Source organism: Pelodiscus sinensis, chromosome 3 (assembly GCF_049634645.1).
Source record: "Pelodiscus sinensis isolate JC-2024 chromosome 3, ASM4963464v1, whole genome shotgun sequence".
NCBI lineage: Eukaryota > Metazoa > Chordata > Testudines > Trionychidae > Pelodiscus > Pelodiscus sinensis.
The window spans coordinates 12935778-12955994 of record NC_134713.1 but is presented as its reverse complement, the minus strand read 5'-3'; the positions used below and the strand labels follow the sequence as shown (position 1 = coordinate 12955994).

Here is a 20217-nt window from a genome sequence, read left to right as displayed (position 1 = left end):
TGTTAAAGATTTTGTGCAAAAGTGAAAATGTACAGTATTCATGCCTCTTGACATTGGAGAGCCTATGAGAAAAGAAGGAGGATGGATTTGATTCCATACATTTTAATGTTCATCAGATCATAGCTCGGAAACTACCTGAACACAACAGTCATCATCATTCAAGCAATGAAATGTAGCAAAGATACACGTTATAGGTAAATTTAGCAGTGAAGACAAGGTTAGACGAAATGCTATTTAAAAATGTGGCAACTTTATGGCACAATGCACAATCCTGTGAATTAATACAGAAAGCTTTCATAATATTTTTGAAGTCACTACAGGATATGTAATATTCTCCAGGCTATATTGATATGTCTGAACCAACAAGACACGTCAAAATAAAAATGGATTACTTGATAGCATGCATGAGACAGCCAGAAGAAGTTAAGAGTTACAACACTAAAAATAAGCAAATGAAACCTTCAAAAAACAATTTCATAAAATTACCACAAGATAATGGCATTAAGTATATTTTATGCAGGTAGAAAATTTTCAAACCCCCTTGCTCCTTCCAAAATCTGCAAATTTTAATCTAGATAAAACTCCACTCGCAAAAGATTTTAGGAGGAGAGAGGGGATTTGAGAATGATTTGCTACCTGTGTAAAACCCTCTCTCTCTTTCTGGGCCTAAATGGTTATGTTCTTCACATAAAGAAGAGAATATATTCTGCATGGGCTGGGCCTGGCCCAGTGTGATCTTTATACAAGGGCATGGGGGAGCAGGAGGACAACACCAAATGATCCTTTTCTTCTTGCTAAGGGTTGAGCTGAAATTCCTGAACTTTTGAGACACATGGGAACTGTTTCCTTCCTGCTCCTTCAAAGTGCACAGTACTCAAAGGAGCTTGGAGTATCTCTGCCATCTCCCCTCCATAGAAGAAGAGATATAGCAGCATGCATGTTCCCTTGATATACCAGGAGTCTGGGACGCAGAAAACATCCAGATACTCCTGTGGGGCATTGCAGTTCTACACACTCCTTAAAACCATTACCTAGCCCAGGCAAGATCCAGCTTCTGGCTGAGGTACTTATGGCTCTCAAGACCCTAACCTGTGATCCTCAAAAGCTTCTTGTTCAGAGAAACACATGCACACATTCAGAATCGAAAGTGTGCTCCCTGAGCCGCACAACACACTTTTAAACAGAAGTGTTTGAATCATATTTGCTAGTGCAGGGCTGTACCTTGCAAGGGGAAGGAATCGATTTCCTGCCACTGCTTGCCCTACAGCACTTAGAAGCACTCTGAGCAGCTACTGTCCCTATTAACCTAGCTGTAGCTTCCCTACCAAGAAAAAGAGTTGGTCTGCTGTTCCATTGCATGCTTCCTCACCATGCTCAGAGTCCCAAAAAGAGCTGCATAGAACGCTGAGTCAGGGAATATCCAGTAAGGCGAGATCCCCCAACCCACACTGGCAAGTCCAAGAGACAAGAGAAAGGCAACCACCAGTTATCTCCCTTACTCACTACCCCTAATTACACCACAGCTCTGCCAACTCTACACCCAAGTAGGGACTCTTTCATGCTAGGGGAATTCCCAATAGGGGATTTGTAAACAGAGCAAAACAAGTAAGAATCTGTTCAAAATATTGACTCTGGCATGTTGCCTTTCTTTAAAATATGTTCAGTACCAGTGTTGTCTTATTTCCTTTATTCCGCTGTCCATATCCATCTAGACCAGGGGTGGACAATATGCAGCCCATGGGCTGAATCCAGCCCTCCCAGCAACTCTATGTGGTCCACCCAACTGATTGAACATGTTGCTTGCATGTGCTGCCAGCTATCTCTCTCCCCACCTTGTTCAGTCCTGCAGCCAAGTTACTCCCAGGACCCTCCTACTAGCTGTGTAGAAGGGGGGAAGGGTGAAGAGGTGAGTGTTGAAGTCAGGATGTCCTCCTGCCTTTCTACCCTTTCTCTGCAAAGCCAGGGTTGGGAAAAGAAACACACTCACCCCTATCTAGACCAGCCCTGACTGGTATTGGTCTAACCTGAAAAACTGCCAACTGTCTTCAATTGTTTTTCCTCTTACACTTGCTTTCCATGGGATCTTACTTATCAAATCCCCAAGTTTCTAAGAAATGAAGCATTTCATTTACATGTTCTGATTTAATTTTGACTTTCCATTTTAACTTGCAATGTTTCAAAATTCTCTAAAAAAAAAGTTTCAATAAGGTCATTTTGATGTTTCCACTTACATTTTTAAGGAATTTCTGTTCTAAATTTCTAATTCTCAATTTCTGACCCTAATTCAGGACAAATTTCAAAATGTCAGATTTTTCCCTGGGACAAAAATTCCATTTTTTAAACCAGCTCTGATTTTTTTTAATATACAAAAATCAATTTCTGCTTTAATACTACTCAGGGCCATAACAAGAACAGGACAAGAAGGGCATTGGCTCCAGTTGCATCATAATCAGGGGTGCTAACCTAAGAGAGGGGGCACATAATTAATATTTTGTCCTAGGTGCAAAAATACCTAGTTATGGTGCTGATAGTACTTACAAACTGAAAGTGGATCAAAAATTACCCAATTCCCAGCCAGGTCAATCAGAAAAGCTGTACTGGATACTGGAAACAAAACTAATTGCTCATTCAAAACTAGTTGCTGCAGGTGGGGCTGACATCACAAGAGTAATCTGCTATTTCTAAATGGTAGTAGGGAGATAAAATATCTTTGTTAAGCCAGAAAGATAAAATACCTACTTGTCTGAGGCACATACATGCTTAAATGAAACACATCTACATAATCTAAATCTTCGTCACCAGTTCTCTGAAAATCAGGCCTGAGAACTCCTCACAATTAAGTATTCTGTGAAGTAGTGATGTAGGGCCCAATACAGAATGCTATATCCACTGAAATCTATACAGTGAAACCAGAAATACAATATACGAATAAGCTTCTTTTCCCTCCCTTCTTAGAAGACCATGAATTTGAAGGGGGCAAGTTCAGTAGAAGTATTTCACTAAGATGCAAAGTTGGCCAGGCCTGTGCACTTTCCAATGAAGCTTTACAAAAATATTGACCTTCTTCACTAAAGAAATGTATAATTAAAGATATAGTAAAAAAAATGACTGGCATCATAATATAAACATTGTTGTGCATTATAATTTATGTTTTAAAATTTGCATTTCTAGCAAAGGATATGTGTCTTTTCTTTAGATTCTAAGAAAAGGAAAAAACATTAAAACTTACTGGAAAGTCTTTATCGGACTCCTGAATTTGAACAGCAAAGTTATCTGGGAAGATTCCTTCTTTACCATTAATCTCTCCTTTCCACCATCCTTGCTCTCCAGTATCCTAAAACAAATAATGCTATTTGTTATTTGAACATCACTTAATTATTTATTCATTTTATGAATAAGGCACACATAAATATTCATTATATAATATGAAAACCTTTTACTTAAGTTGTAAATCATCACCACAAGTAAAAAAAAAAAAAATGAAGTGTTTTTCCAAGAGGAAGCTTTATTAAATAAACTATATTTGGGGAAAAAACTGCATGTAGTTCAGGATTTGACAGCATCAGAAAAAAAAATCCTACATAAGTTATGATTACCCACCTTGGTTCTTTTTAAAACAAAGTTGAAAGTGTAATGCATACCTATTTGAAAGACATCTGTGAACAGATGTGGAATAAAGAAATATAGCTATAAAAGATACCCTCTTGATGCATGGACCAACTCTCACTGTCACTGCCTTGGACGACAAATTATTTCTCTTACATTCACAGATGTTTTCCAAATATATACGTTTTTATTTGGTACATATATTTCTCATTTGAATTATTCAATTTTACGAGAACTGTTAGATGAGAAAGTCAAGAGAGAAAAACAGAACAATAGGAGGGGAGAGTAAAAAAAAAGTTGTTTTTGTTTCAGAGAGTTCAGTGTGACAGCAAATTTCTGCAGGATAGAAGGCTTAAAATGTTCAAACTTCTTAATGCACAGAATTCAAATTGCTTAAAATTATGTTATGATTCAATTTAAAGCTTTTCTTCCAATATTAAGAACCATCACTACTTCGTACAGGTTGAATAAACTACTACTGAAAAATATGCTGTTTTTGACAGTAACAACTGGTTCATTCTATCAACAAAAGATTAGGTCCCAGCATGCATATCCAATTCAGCATTCAGTTCTGAACAGCTGCTGAAACTAAAAATAAAATGAAATAAAATAAACACACTGAGCTAACTGAAGGAAGCAGCAATGCAAAATTAAAATAAAACAAACATACATTACCGATCACTTAAATATAAACATGCACAAGTTATTTACAGATAGCTTTTTGTCTAGTTTTCTTCGGGCATGACTTTTCCACTAAGTATTTGGAAGACTGGAGGTTAGCCCTACTAATATCCCAAAAAGAAAAAGGATGCAGTCCACACTACTTAGATGTTAATGTATACTGAACATTTGCAGTACAGCCACCATACTGAAAAAAGAAAAGAGCAAGAAAAAAGAAAAGCTGAAAGAAATGAGAAAACTGGAGCTAAATACAAAACAAATTAAAGAATTTAGAAAAACAATAAATATGGATAACAAAAAAAAAATCAGTGACATTTTATTGCTCTAGTAATATCTGATCCCAATGTAATTAGGGATGTGAACTTTAGAAAAAAGTGATGGGATATTTTGAAAATATTTTCCATACTGTAACATTGGCCAATTTTGGCATTGAAAAATATGCTTTTTCTGGCTGTCAATCTTCAAGGTACCCTTTTAAAATGATTATAAAATACTTTAGGGAGGAAAAAAAATAAACCTAGGCTTTCTGCAGAGTTTATCACTTTTAGGATCAGAAGAAAATCTTCAGATGCATAATCAAATACTAGTACATATTTTTCCCATTTGTAATGCAGGTGATTTTTCCAAGAAAAAGAAGTTTACTGACTACATACAAGTTGTACCTTGTCAAAATAGAGCTTAAAATTGTTACTTTATAGATTTTGCATGGGAAACCCTTATCAAATACTTTAGCATAGTAATCCATGATCAAAGACTAAACAAGATTTATAAAAGTGGCGAGGAGTCCTGTGGCACCTTATAGACTAACTGAAGTGTTGGAGCATAAGCTTTCGTGGGCAAAGACTCACTTCGTCAGACGGATGTAGTGGAAATTTCTGGAGGCAGGTATAAATATGCAGGCCAGAATCAGGCTACAGATGACAAGGTGGATCCAATCAAGGAGGATGAGGCCCACTTCTAGTAGCTGATCTAGAGGTGTGAATACCAAGAGAGGAGAAGCTGCTTTTGTAGTTAGCTAGCCATTCACAGTCTTGTTTAATCCTAAGTTGATTGGGTCAAACTTGAAGATGAACTGTAGCTCAGCAGTTTCTCTTTGAAGTCTGGTCCTGAAGTTTTTTTGCTGCAGGATGGCTACCTTTAGATCTGCAATTGTGTGTCCAGGGATATTGAAGTGTTTCCCTACAGGTTTTTGTATGTTGCCATTCCTAATATTGGATTTGTGTCCATTGATTCTTTTATGTAGGGATTGTCCAGTTTGGCCGATGTATATAGCAGAGGGGCATTGTTGGCACATGATGGCATATACTACGTTAGTAGATGTGCAGGAGAATGAACCAGTGACGGTATGGTTGATCTGGTTAGGTCCTGTGATGGTGTTGCTGGTGTATATATGTGGGCAGAGTTGGCACCGAGGTTTGTTGCATGGATTGGTTCCTGAGTTAGAGTTACTGTGGTGCGGTATATAGTTGCTGGTGAGACTATACTTCAGGTTGGCAGGTTGTCTGTGGGCGAGGACTGGCCTGCCTCCCAAGGCCTGTGAAAGTGAGGGATCATTGTCCAGGATGGATTGTAGATCACTAATGATGTGTTGGAGAGGTTTTAGCTGAGGACTGTAGATGATGGCCAGTGGTGTTCTGTTGGTTTCTTTCTTGGGCTTTTCCCATAGCAGGAGGCTTCTGGGTACACATCTGACTCTGTTAATCTGTCTCCTCACTTCCTCGTGTGGGTATCGTAGTTTACAGAATGCTTGTTGAAGATCTTGTAGGTGTAGGTCTCTGTCTGAGGGGTTGGAGCATATGCAGTTGTACCTCAGTGCTTGGCTGTAAACAATGGATCGTGTGGTGTGTCCAGGATAGAAGCTGGAGGCATGCAGGTAAGCATAGCGGTCGGTAGGCTTTCGGTATAGGGTGGTGTTTATTTGACCATCATTTATTTGCACCGTGGTGTCCATGAAATGGACCTCCCGTGTAGACTGGTCCATGCTGACGTTGATGGTGGGGTGGAAGTATCTTGTCTGATACTTTACAAGATTTTATACATATTCTACACAGTACTGCCTCTTTTGACAGGCATTTTTATAACTCATGTGTTTAACAAAAAGCAAACTGACACCATGCTGGTTTATAGACCCAAAATGCTTGTGAAGTTTACAGAGACTTAGTGGGAGAATTGATACATTAACACTGTAGAGTTTACTCATTTTACTAATGCCGGGAACTCAGCAATTATGAGCATTAGTACAGGAAAGCACTAATCTTGCAATTGGATCTGAGGGGATACAGGGCCTTATTTATCTGATTTCATGATCAGGTCAAAGCAAGCCAATCTACATTTACACTGCATACAACACAATTTGAGAGTGGTAAACATCAGTTTCAAGCAACAATGGGAGGAAAAAATAAAATCTTGTTTGGACTTGACTGTAACCTTCGGCAAACCTAGACCTAATCTAATATGAAAGAAAATCCATTTTTACAAAACAAATACAGTGCCACAAATATAGTGATGTCTATGATGCTTTGTAAGTAATATGAATCATCCCATAGATTTTCAATGACATTCCATTCATGGGGAAAAACCAATGAAGTATTTATCTGACAAATAAAATTATACCAACTCAGCTTTTCTATTCTGCAAACATGCACAAAGTTCTTCAGGAAATTGCTAATGGCTCAGAAACTAGGGATGTCCCCATTACATTCACTAACTTATAATGTTGCTTCCCGTTGTTTGGCAATTGAACATAGGAAGACTGGATAATAGAAAAGTTAATTATTCCAGCCCCTGTGTTAACAGCTATGATATTAAGTGAAGAAATTTAGATAAGAGCAAAAACTGGGAACAAATTAGTTACTATGATAAGTATTTTTAAGAAATCTAGGTTTTGCAAGCACTGTGCTCCAGATGATAGATGGTTGAACTGGGAATGAGAACGCTGGATTGGGTTCCATTCCTGACTACAACTACTGACCTGCTGTCTCTCTCTGTGTCTCTTTCTGTCTCCGTTAGCCAATCTTGTCTACTTGGATATAAGGTCTTTGGGGAAAGAATTGTCTTAATCATTCAGTGCTTACCAAAACCTGCCTAACTTCCAGGTGCTATTATAATACAGGCAGTCCCCGAGTTACGCGGATCCGACTTATGTCGGATCCGCAGTTACGAACGGGGCCGTTCCTCTCCCTGGTCTCCAGCAGACCAGGGAGAGGAAGCAAAGCGGTGGAACACGCGGGCAGCGGACAGCCCAGCAGAGCAAAGCCGCGGAGCACGCGGCCAGCTGACAGCCCAGACGCCTCTGCAGACCAGGGGGACGGGGAGCAGAGCAGAGCAAAGCCGCAGAGCCCGAGGGCAGCAGGATAGCCACGGAGCATCTGGGCTGTCCCGCTGCCCACATGTTCTGCCGCTTTGCTTCCCGTCCCCCTGGTCTGCAGACCAGGGGGACGGGGAGCAAAGCAGAGCAAAGCCATGGAGCCCGAGGGCAGCAGGATAGCCACGGCACGTCTGGGCTGTCCCGCTGCCCCCGTGCTCCGCGGCTTTGCTCTGGACGCCTGTGGTACAGCAGCTGGGGCGCTGCCGGTTGGTCCCGTAGCGCCGCTCTGGGCGCCACTGGACCAACCCAGCAGCACCCCAGCTGCTCTGCCCCAGGTGTCCCCAAGTCAGCAGCTGCTGAAAATGACCAGTGGCTGACTACAGGAAGCCCCTGCCCCGGGCTTCCTGGAATCAGCCGCTGATCAGTTTCAGCAGCAGCTGACTTGGGGATGCCTGGGGTTCTTAAGTTGAATCTGTATGTAAGTCAGAACTGGCGTCCAGATTCAGCCACTGTTGAAACTGATCAGTTTCAGCAGCGGCTGAATCTGGACGCCAGTTCCGACTTACATACAGATTCAACTTAAGAACAAACCTATAGTCCCTATCTTGTACGTAACCCGGGGACTGCCTGTACAAGCAAACAGTGATAGCTACAGTATAATGAAACAAGAAAATCATTAAAGACATATTGGACTCTCTTGCAAAAACTCTACAAATTCTTTTAAACAAGCTTTGTTCATGTGTATTTCTGCTCCTCTCTGTACACTACTAAGAACATGAAAACTGGGTTGTAGTTGAGATGCTTCCAATTCCCCACTTAAATCAATCCTCTAATAGCCCACTTAGTAAAATATGACTATAAGTTGAGCCTCTAGTCCCGCATCCTCAGAACCTGACCAGTGCCAAACCAGAGAATTTGCTGGACCATGGGTTGTCAATACTGTCTAGCAGCCCAACACCTACACTGCTTATTGGGCTCTTAGAAGACATGTAGGGGTAAATTAAAGCTAAACAACAGCACAGAAAACTGAGAACCAGGACTAGTATCTCTAAACAAACTTAATAGACCACCAAAAACTAGGCCACACCTATGATAAGTATCCATGTGCTAAAATCATGTTGGACCAGAGAGATTCAACCTGTATTATAAAAGACTACGGACTATAGGTGAAGAAAATTAAGCAGTAATAGATGGTTTTCAACCATCCTTTTAGATGTGTCTTTACTACAGCAAAACATTTATAAAATGGGATAGGAATGCAACTTTTAGCATTGACTCATTCCTAGCACAAATTAGGGATGTTAAGGAATAGTCGACTATCCAATAAGCAAAACCTTATTGGATAGTCGATAGGACAGTTGACTAGTCACTTCTCCTACCCCCCTCCCGCTGCCTCTATCAGATACTTCAAAGTGGCAGTTCCGTGCAGCACTGCCACTTTGAAGCGCTGCGGCTGTGTTTCCAAGGAGCAGCGTCTCCATATCAAATAATCAAATGGTTGATGCAAAAATGCTTTAACCATTCGATTAGTGAATTACATGATACTTAACATCCTAAGCACAAACAGGTGAATATTTAGGCAAAAATTGAATTATTTTAAGCAGCAAGATAGATTGTCTACCATAAAGGGATTTTGTTAAATATTATGACTCTGAGATTGCAAATGTTACAAAACATTTGGATTTTCATGCTGACAATAATCCTTGCTTAAAATATAAGATTAATTACTGCATTGCAACATTTCAGTGCAAAACTGAACTGTTTCTTTAAAAAGAAATGAACTCACTACTACAGTCCAGTCTACCATGCCCAACAATCTATGGGGCATGTGCTCTCCAAATGAAAAATGGTCAAACTGAACAAGAAAGAACTCATTTTGATGTTTTTATGACATTGTGGTACATTACAAAATTAACTTCCAGAACAAACTCTGATCTATTACCATAATAAAATAATTTACCAGCATACTAATCAAAACAGATTAACTGAAACAGATACAGAAATAATGAGATATACTTGTGCTAAAACCAGGTATACATAATAAATATACGTGGTGTAACTATGTTTCTGAGTGCTGTAAAACATTTAAACCCCCTGAGCAATGCAGTTATTTATACCAACCTAACCCCAGGTGTACACAGTGCTGTGTTGGTGGGAGAGCTACTGCTTCTCATGAAGGTGGATTTACTACATTGATAGGAAAAGCTCTCCAGTTGTCATAGCAGCATCTTCATGGAAACCTTGCAGCTGTGATGATGCAGCATTTTAAGAGCAGACCTGCCTCCTACTTTGATGCTTCTATTACATTCATAAAACTGAGTGATTAGTAAAGCCTTACCTTACTTACTATCTGGATAATCTCGCCTTCTTTAAAACCAAGTTCATCTTCATTTGAACCTTCAAAGGCAAATAAAGCCCTACAATATTCCTTGGCTGAAACAAAGAAGCAAAATGGTTGCATTTGCACAATGTTTTAACCTGTTGTATCAAGGTACATAAATAAAAGCTAAATATTGTCTTTTTTAGAAGGATAACTCAAAAAGCACAACTTCCACTATAATCTTTTCATCTTATAGCCTGACCACCTTCAGTATGTGTTGCAAACGTCCAATAGAATGCTCCAGATAGAAGACAGTAGTATACTGTTTGTTCAGTTATCCCATTCCTATGGGTAACTTTAGACACCAGAGAGAAGCTGTGCAAGCAGAGTTGAACATCTCACTAATTGTGGATTTTAACATGTACATCTAGCAGAGATTTTTATGTGGCTTCTAACAAACTGTGCTCAAACACATCTGAAACTGCAAGCTTTATAACAAAAATGCAATATTAAACGTTATAATTTTACCATTTTACTCTCATTTAACAATTATTTCTGGCTCCAAGTCAATACAGGGTATTTTTTATTCCATGGTCTCAATTTAAACCTAGCCTATTCTTCATAGGAGCCAATTCTACAAACAATTTCACACACATTTAATTTGTAGCAGCCCTAGTAAAGCTAAACACAAGCACAAGACTTGTAGACGTAGGTCCTTATAGTTTAATTACAAATTATATAACTATGATTAAACTATGTAAACAAGGAATGTGAGCGACTAGTTGACTATCAACTAGTTGCTTCTCCCCGCCGCCTCCTCCTCTTTCCCCCCACAGCTGCCTCTATCAGAGGCAGCTGTGGGGGGAGAGGGAAAGCAGGAGCTAGTGCTGGGGGGAGCTTAAAAGATGGTTCTCCCCAGCACCATCTCTGTGGTGGGCAGGGGAGGCAGAGGGACCAGGCACAAGATGGCAATCTGACAATTTCTGGCTCGCACCCAGTCTCAGATACTGCACACTTCTGCTATTTAAATATATTAAAAGCCTGCTGCCTCTTAATACATTTAAAAAGACAGAGCCTCCGCTAGGTTAGCTCCTGGGTAGGGCTGCCAAGTGGCTGAAACAAAAACACACCGAACACCCCCACCCACCCACCCCCCAAAAAAACACCAGGAAAAAATTTTGTTGAAGGAAAGAAGGGGGGGGGGCAAAGTTGTTGAGCAAAAAAAGAACCTGGATCACTGCTAGGGATTACCAGGTAGTCGTTTAAAGAAAAAAACAAAAACCCGGACACACTTCATATGGGGAGGGGAGAGGAGGACCAGCCAGGAAGGGAACGGTGCTGGCCAGGAAGGGGGAGGTGCCTGGAAACAGCTAACCGGGGGGTGGGGGAGAGGGCGTATGCGCAATGGGGCTGGCCAGGGGAGATGGGGGGAGCCAACAGGAAGCACGGCTTGTCATGGGGAGGGGGGTGATGTCAGGCAGAACAGGGCTGGCTACGGGATATCGGCGGGGGGGGAGAGGGGAGGGAGAGAGAGATCAGCCAGGAGGGGCAGGAAGGATATTATTCTTAATATATTTTTGTAAGAATTAATTTAGGTAAAATTGAGATATAGTTTTGAAAACAAACAAATAAGCCCTCTTCGCAGGATAAGCCCTCTTCCTCTTGGCGGGAAGTAAGGTGGGGCGGGAAACACAGCTGGAGGGGGGGATCAGGGGCCACGAGGGGGGGCGGGAAGCAGAGCTGGTGGGGGGGTGCAGCGGCGCTGGCCGGGAGGAAGGGGTAGCGGGAAGCACAGTTGGCGGGGGCGGGGAGAGGTGCAGCGGCACTGGCCAAGGGGGATCAGGAAAAGGAACGGGCCAGCAGGAAGCATAGCGGGGGGGTGGGGGGAAGAGAGGGGTGCAGCAGCGCTGGCCAGGGGAGATCAGGAGAGGAAGTGGGGGAGAACCAGCTGGCCGGGAAGGGGGGGGTGAGCAAAATGGCCGGGGAGGAGCAGGATTGACCTGGGCACTCGCTGCAGGTCCTGCGCAGGCTCCCAGTGACGCATGACTGAGGAGGAGTCTTCCCCTCCTCCTCCTCACACTCAACCAACTGAGGACTCCCAGCAGCAACTGTGGCCCCACCTCCCAGCCGGGACTCCCAGCCGCTCCCCCCGCCCATGCCAGGCTTCCGCCTCATGTACAGCCGGAAAAAAAAATCAGATAATACCAGCCATTGCACATGTTTTGTATTTTCTGATTTTTTTTTACTGAACAGAGTGCGCAAATATTGGATTGTCTGGTACAATAACGGACACCTGGCAACTCACTCCTAGGGCCAGAAGCTAACCCTGCTGCAGCTCCCCCACTTATCAACAAATCAACTAGTCAATGTAGTTGATTAAACTAAATTTAACTTCCCTAATGTAAACACATCTGTGATAGTCTGAGAATATAATTTTATGAATTTCTTTTTATGAAAAGAATTTATGATTAGGTATAACCTTGGAAACAAACAAGACTATTAATCTTGTATTATTTTACTCTGATAGAACAATGGGATTGCTAGAAGCTCAGCAATTAATTTAGAGACTTTGCCCAGCAGAGCATCTGAATAGCTGGTATTTGGATCTTCCCCAGTGTAGCCAAAGACCATCTTCATTTGGTCATTTTACTACAGGTTGAACGCCTGTGGTCTGGCAAGACCATGGATGTTGCTGGACTAGACAGCCCTAGCGGCAGAGATTGCCAGTGGCTTGGAGTGGAGCCGGCCAATGGGGCAGCAGAGCCTGTGGGGCAGCTGAGCCCACAGCCAGAGTTTCGGCAGTGTGGCAGGGCTGCCGTGAGGACAGCAGGGCTACCAGGAGCTCTGCTACAGCTCACAAGACTTCCAGCAGTTCCAGTTCAGTGGGGAGGGGGATGCACCCTTCTCTCAGACCTCCCAGGTCCAGCAAACTTCCTTGTCTGGGACTAGTCAGGTCCTAGAGGTGCCACACCAGGGAGGTCCAACCTGTAGCTTGTCAGAACCAGGAACTCCAAGATGATGAGTTACAGAAAAAAATGTCAACCACTTCTCCAGCACTTACTCTATTTAACAAGTTATTAACAGTATATTTAATGAAGAAATAACTATAAAGGGATTATGGTGTTTTAACTAGTCTTGCACCATAAGAAAACTGGCAGTAAAGGTTATTTCTTATTACACTGCAGTTTAAGATGGAAGATCATTCACAGATTCAGTTTTAGAGGAGCAGCAGTGGTCACGGCTATTGTCCTTCGAAAAGTCTAAATTTGATTACACTGAAAAGCTAAAGCTGTAGTTTCTTTAGGAAAAAGATGTTATTTTTACTGGCAACAATGCTTTAATTATTCTTATGGTTCTTCTCTCAACCCTTTACAATTTATCAATATCATTCCTGAATTGTGGGCACCAGCACTAGATGCAGGATTCTAGCATGGCCACACCTATACCAAATATAAAGATAAAATACATGCTCGCTCTTCCTAAAGGTTTTGTTTATGCATTCCAGAATGCTAGCTCTTTTGATCCTAGTATTGCACTACAGTAGTGGCTCGTGTTTAGTTGATTGAAAAAAATTTGGGGGTTTGGTAGTTAAGAGTCACTATTTCCCAGGACAGAGTCCCCTAGAATGAAAGTATGGCTTACACTTGAGCTTTATCTTAAACCTACATTGTGGGGGAGTAAGGGGAGAATCACCACGTCACCAGTTTAACTAAACATATAAAAATGCCTTTTTAAGCAAACCAATGTCAAGTTTGTACGTGGACAAGACCCCAAAAAAATGTCAAAAGCCATATTTAGTTAACTCAATCCATAAGGCCTCTATGGGTACTCCAATATCACATGAAACAGGTTATATTGGTACGGGCACAATCTTAATATTTACTAAAGCAATCTAAACCTACAGAAGCCAGGCTTCTATCAATGTAAAATTGTCCATACAGGACTTTGCATCTTTAGTTAAATCAGAGCAATTGTGTGCATAAATGAGGCCTTATGTTTTTAAGGACAGAGCTCCTATGTTAATTTGATTTTATCTGTAATTCTATTATCTGAATACTTTTAATACAGGCAGCAATATGGGAAGTCACAAACACATTTTAACATCCCTACGTAACCGCTACAAATTTCAGTGGTTACACACAGAGTGGGGGGAGCACAGGCAGCTCCCTGGGAGCCAGTATATGCCAGAAGGAGGCTTTTAAGCCAGCTCCCCACATGTACCAGGAGCCTGCATGTAATTATGAATGTTAACCAATGAGACCAGGCTCATTTAACCATGCACACGGTTACACTTCCACATCCCTACCTCTGACTTCGGCTTCCATCAATCTGTAAAGTACAGTTAAACCAACCCTACTTAGTATTTGTAAGACACTGACTCTGAAAAAGCACCAAGTATTTTTTTTGTAAATAAAAATCTAAGTTAATAATCAGAATGAGTTACTTTATTATATACTTTCATAACTACATAATACTGTGATACTTAATGTCCTGCTTCAGTGCCAGGGAGTGGACTAGATGACTGATCAAGGTCCTTTTCAGTCCTACGTTTCCATGATTCTATGACTACATGGAAAAACAGAGGCAAAAATACATTAACCTTACCTTTTGGTTTGCTTTCCGTATCTACTTTTGTTACATCAGCTGTAGGTTCTCCTTTTGTTACACTAGGAAACTGGGTTGGTTTTGGTCCTGCTGGAAGGCTAGGTGATGGCTAAACAAATGCAAGACCAAAAAAAAAAAAAAAAATCAACAGTAACTTATTTAAAAAGGGAGTGCGCAAAATTATAAGCATTTTATTTTGATTTGGCTATCAGACACCTTCTCATGATTTAACTGAAATGGTGACAGCTCTAGTTTACAATTAGGTAATTAATTTCATATATCAAAGGTTGCATTCATTCTTTGAGACTATTGCAATATGTATTTAATTTAGTTACGTTCAGATAGCTACAATATTAAGGCCACTGATTTAACAGTAAACTGAAAACAGAGTATTGCTTTTGATTTGGAGGCGAGGTAGCCAAAGAGCAACTTCATCTTCTTCCACCTCCATCATCATTCAGTCCAAATGAGAGCTTCAGTACTTACCAACTAGAGAAAGAGACAACTATAGGACTCCACTACTTAAACTGCTGCAATAAAAGTGACAGAATTGCTAGTCTTGCCTTCTGCTTATTCCTAGTATCTGCCACAGCATTCAACCAAAGCAGATAAAAACATAAGCTGGAGTTTTCTACAAAATTAATTCTACAGACATTTGATCTGTCCTCAAGCTTGTGCGTTAATATCCCATTATGATAACATACCACATTTCTTCTATCTGAGACAGTTTCAGCAGGCTCACAGAGCCAACAGACAGATTCTTACTGCTTCAATTACTTTCAGACATTTTCTTCACAACAGAACTAAATAGGAATTTTGATTAAACATTGTGTCAGAAAACGCCGATTCACTGAAGCTGAAACTTTTCAAGGACATTTTATCAGTTTGGGCAAACTGGTCAAGAAAGATTTCTTAGGTTTAGGGTGGAATTTTAAAACCACTTAGAGATATCCTAGAGGGTACTCATCAGTGATGTGGGAAAAATCCAGGCAGAGCAGAAACCTGAACCTGAGTCTCCCATATCTTAGGCAAAATCCCTGACCTCCAGGATCCTGGCAATACTTGGACGGCTTTCTTCCCCCCACTCCCAAAAAATCACAAAGGGCTCAGTTTCCACAAGGAATAGAAAAAAATTAAATCTGAAAAACTTTTGCAGAATGGAAAAACTGTTTTCTGACCAACTCTTCCTCCAAATTATATCAAATAGAAACTTAGGTCCTGATCCTATAGCTGATAATCACCTTAGTAATCCTACTGAAAATTCTCATATCAGTAAGCACCATTCTCGTGAACAAGGATCACTGATCTTCCCCTTTCACATGTTAAAAATCAAATTTTGTAGAGCTTAAGCCTACAAGCCTAACAGATCCTATCACTACTTGAGTACTCTTCACTAAAAAGTAGGGCTTTCAATTAACGCACGTTAACGCCTGTGATTAATGCAGAGCACAATTAACGCATTCATTTTTTAATGTGTTAATCACAGGCAATTCCGCAGTGCTGTCCCTTTGAAACGCTGCCAGGCTGTTTCAAAGGGGCAGTGTGGTAGAAGCCTGGGATCAGCTGGAGTCACCAGCTGACCCCGGGCTCTGCAGTGCTGCCCCTTTGCAATGCTGCCGCTGCATTTCAAAGGGGCAGTACGAGCAGAGGCCGAGACCAGCTGTGGTGCTGCCCCTTTGCAATGCTGCCGCTGCATTTCAAAGGGGCAGTACGAGCAGAGGCCGAGACCAGCTGTGGTGCTGCCCCTTTGAAACGTTGCCTCAGCATTTCAAAGGGGCAGCACAACGCGGATCCCAGAATCAGCTGGGGACTCCAGCTGACCCTGGGTTCTCTCGGCACAGTGGCGGCATTTCAAGGGAGCAGCACTGCCTGGAGCCAGGGTCAGGTGGGGACTCCAGTTGATCCGGAGCTCCATACAGCGCTGCCCCTTTTCAACGCTGCCAGCATGTTTCAAAGGGGCAGGAGGAGCAGAGTCCAGCACCAGCTGGGGACTCCAGCTGATCCTAGGCTCCTACAGAGCTGCCCTTTGAAACACTGCGGCTGTGATTGAAAGTGGCAGCCCTGCACAGAGCCCAGGGTCAGCTGGGGACTCCTGCTGATTCCAGGCTCTCACAGCCCCTTGCAAATGCCATGGCCACAATTCAAAGGGGCAGCCCTGCCCGGAGCCTGGGGTCAGCTGGGGACTCCAGCTGACCCCAGGCTTTGCGCTGTGCTGCCCCTTTGGTGTTTCAAAGGGGACAGCACCCCACACAGCTGATCCTGGGTTCCCATGGTGCTGCCCCTTTTAAACACCACGGCAGCAGTGCTGCAAAGAGTGCGGGGTCAACTGGGAACTCCAGCTGACCCCAAGCTCTACATTGCACTGCCCCTTTGCAACACCACGAAGGAATTTCAAAGGGGCAGCACCCCCTCAGCTGATCTGAGGTTCCCATGCCCCTTTGAAATGCAGGCAGTGCAATGCAGAGCCCGGAGTCAACTGGAGTCTTATTCTTGTTTAACAGCATGATTAATCATGATTAATTTTTTAAATTGCTTGACAGCCCTAAAAGGTAACCATGCCATTTAAGGAATCTGTCCACCCTGCACTGAAATAAACTACCTCCAAAAAGAAACTAGTTGAGCATCTGTGATGCATACAAAGCCAGCATTCAGTGACTAAAGGGTTAAACTCAGGTAGTTAGCAAGGGTGTTGTCAGGGGGCCAAAAGAACCAATGGAACACAGTGCTGTAATTTGAAATGGACAGATATCTGGTCTGCTCTTTGTGTGTCTTCTAAGTTAAGGGCTGAAGGCACCAGGTGCCCTAATGAGAATTAAATAAAATAAAATTTTAAATTAAATTAATTGAGATTGCCTATCTCCTAGAACTGAAAATGACCTTGAAAGGTCATCAAGTCCAGTCCCCTGCCTTCACAGCAGGACCAAGTACCATCCCTGACAAATTTTTGCCCCAAATCGCCTCCGCAAGGATTGAACTCACAACGCTGGGTTTAGCAGGCCAATGCTCAAACCACTGAGCTATCCCTCCCCCTATAAAAAAAATACTGAGAATAGGAGTGAACTGGGCCTTAAAGTAAGGATCAGCACGGATCATGAATAGAGGGAAAAGGTGTTTTTAGTTGCAATCACGGTATTTTTCTTTGTTTTGGTTGTTTGGTTAAACTTCTCTGTGTGAATCTATGCCTTCATTCCTCCAGTCACTATCTAAGAGCATACCCAGAGATGTTCTCTGTGTTTTAATTTGTTTTACTCATTTGCTCTGTAACAACTAGCAACCAAGTATGCTTTATCAAGTATATCTTTTTGTTTTGTTAATAAAATCACCTTAAGGTGGTGATGATTTGATTCTTGTATCCCTGAAAGAAACAGGTTTGTCTGTATGCCTAAGACTAAGAGGTCAGCTACCAGAGAATGCAGTTTGTTTTCTCTTTGTTTTTCAAGCTCTCTTGTGATAAAAGAGCTTGGGGGCACCCTTCTGGAAGAAGTCCAAGTCCTTTCTTCCTGGGTTCAAGACAAGAGGGTTTTTTTTTTCCTGTTTCACTTGGTAGTCACAGCTACCCCTTCTTCCCCTCCAAAAATTAGTGAATCTGTGACTCTGGGAAGTTTCTGTAAGCAAAGCCTATAGAGAAGAGGCAAGGTATTTAAGGTCTCTTGTGGAGCCCCATCTTCTGCACTGAGAGTGCCAGAGTGGGGAACAGCCCTGGGGAAAGTGTAGGAAATTATATCCAATTAAAAATGCACGTTGAAGTTTAGGTAGGCAGAATATAAATGCCTAAGTTGGAATCTGGCCAAGGTACTGAAGTCAACTAAACTTCATCCTGTATTTTGCAATACAGTGCACTGTCCAAAGGTACTTAGTCGATCTGAAACATACCACAGTGGAGTAAGCCTGGACTCTACCTTTCTGTACCAGTGTGCAAAGGCCTCATCTCTTTTTAACATCTCCTAAAAGCATATTTTCTCCAGCTATCAACAACTAATGCATTCCTTCCCACCACTCCAATATCAGAGTCGGTGAGTCACATTATGATATTTTTAAAAGTGCTATTCTACTGAAGTCTTCATTAAAGTTAATTCCCTGCTCCGGGTCAGCCAGTACCCTTGTCTTCTGCATGTCCTAGATTGCAAAAACTCTTTGGAGAAGAGACAATCTCTATAAATTTAACTCTTATAGAAGTATCACATTCTGGCAGGCACTTTATTATTTTGGCAAAATACCAGACATGAGTGGGTATGTTAAATACAATTTCAGTTTCAAACAGTTTATTTCATATCCTTTAAATTATTCATATTATTTTCTCACTTAACTTCCTTGCTTTGTCTTTCTGATCAGGAGAGAGAGAAAGTCTGTAACAGTTTATAGGATAAGCCTATTAAGTAAACAAAAATACATTCTTCCTTGCTTGCTTGCTTGAGTAAACCCCACAGTATAAAGTCTGCTCACCCATTAGACTCTAAATTATACAAACATATCCTGGATAGGATAATAGTACTCAATCACATCACTCAGCAAGGAAATAAGATACATCCCATATGCTTATAAAGAACCAATTTCACAATACACTTGAGTGATTGGTTTTACTTAATCTCTGAAATCCTTCCTATGATATTTATAATAAAATTGTAATGGCTTACAATATTTCTTACTAAGAGAAAGGAGATTAGACAAATATATATTCAGCCAGCTTTAAAAAGTCTGCTGAAATACTTTAAGTTAATTTATACAACATATTTTAAATAGGCTTTCATATCATTCCATATAAATATCAGGGTATGTCTATATTACAGAGTTTTGTCGGAAAAACATCCATTTTTCCAACAAAACCTGAGTTACCTCTCAGAACAACAGGATTGCAGTGTAAAGTAAATCTAAATACCAGAGGGGTTTTTCCGGCGTTGGTAATCCTCTTTGTGCGAGGAAGAGCTCTTTCTGAAAAAGGCGTGGGTGCACAGAGAAGAGGGAGTTTTCGAGAGAAGAAGAAAGAGGAAAAAGCACAGGTGCCCTGGTGACCACTCCATCCATAGTAATCACAGCTTAAATGCAGACCGCTTTTTCAGTGTGTGTGTGCGCGCGCGCGCGCGCGCTCTCTTTTGGAAGAAGTTTTTTCAGAAGATCTGTTCCGAAAAAAGGTTCTTCCAAAAGAAACCTACAGTCTAAACATAGCCTCAGAGACAAAACAATGGTCAGAACAGTGAGTTTTTATTTAGCAAAACATATAGTAATCCGCTCTTTCTATTTAGGTTATAATTTTGTGGTTGCTACTTTTGTCTTTATTGCACACCACTTTGCTTAGATATTTCAAGAGTTTAAGAACCAGGCATGAATTCGTATATAAATTATGCACTATTGTGCACAACAGCTCAGGATGGAAAGCTTAATCACACAACATTTTAACTGTTCTCCTCTCAGAATCTGTTCATCCAGCACACTATTCAAATGCTAAGCACTGATGAACACTGGTGGAAGTCTCAATCATAGCCAAGTAAATTCCGCATAAAAGTAACTATATAAGTAAGAGGAGGCTGTGAAGGCTAGGACTATAATAGAGTTTAAAGAGAAGCTAGATAATTTCATGGAGGTTAGGTCCATAAAAGGCTATTAGCCAGGGGATAAAATGGTGTCCTTGGCCTCTGTCAGAGGCTGGAGAGGGATGGCAGGAGACAAATCGCTTGATCATTGTCTTCGGTCCACCCTCTCT

General features: G+C 41.5%; 1 protein-coding gene across 6 annotated transcripts in view; it reads right to left on the bottom strand.

Annotated features, from left to right (window-relative positions):
* Positions 1-20217, bottom strand: part of CD2AP (CD2 associated protein) — a 138200-nt gene that overhangs the window by 46963 nt on the left and 71020 nt on the right. For 4 of the 6 annotated variants that reach the window (XM_075923393.1, XM_075923390.1, XM_075923389.1 and 1 more), the window contains 3 exons: positions 14520-14628; positions 9933-10027; positions 3230-3334 (listed from right to left, as the gene is read on the bottom strand). In XM_075923393.1, coding sequence (XP_075779508.1) covers positions 3230-3334; positions 9933-10027; positions 14520-14628 — 309 coding nt within the window. The remainder of the gene's footprint in view (positions 1-3229; positions 3335-9932; positions 10028-14519; positions 14629-20217) is intronic. The other 2 variants (XM_075923392.1, XM_075923391.1) reach the window with 1 other exon arrangement.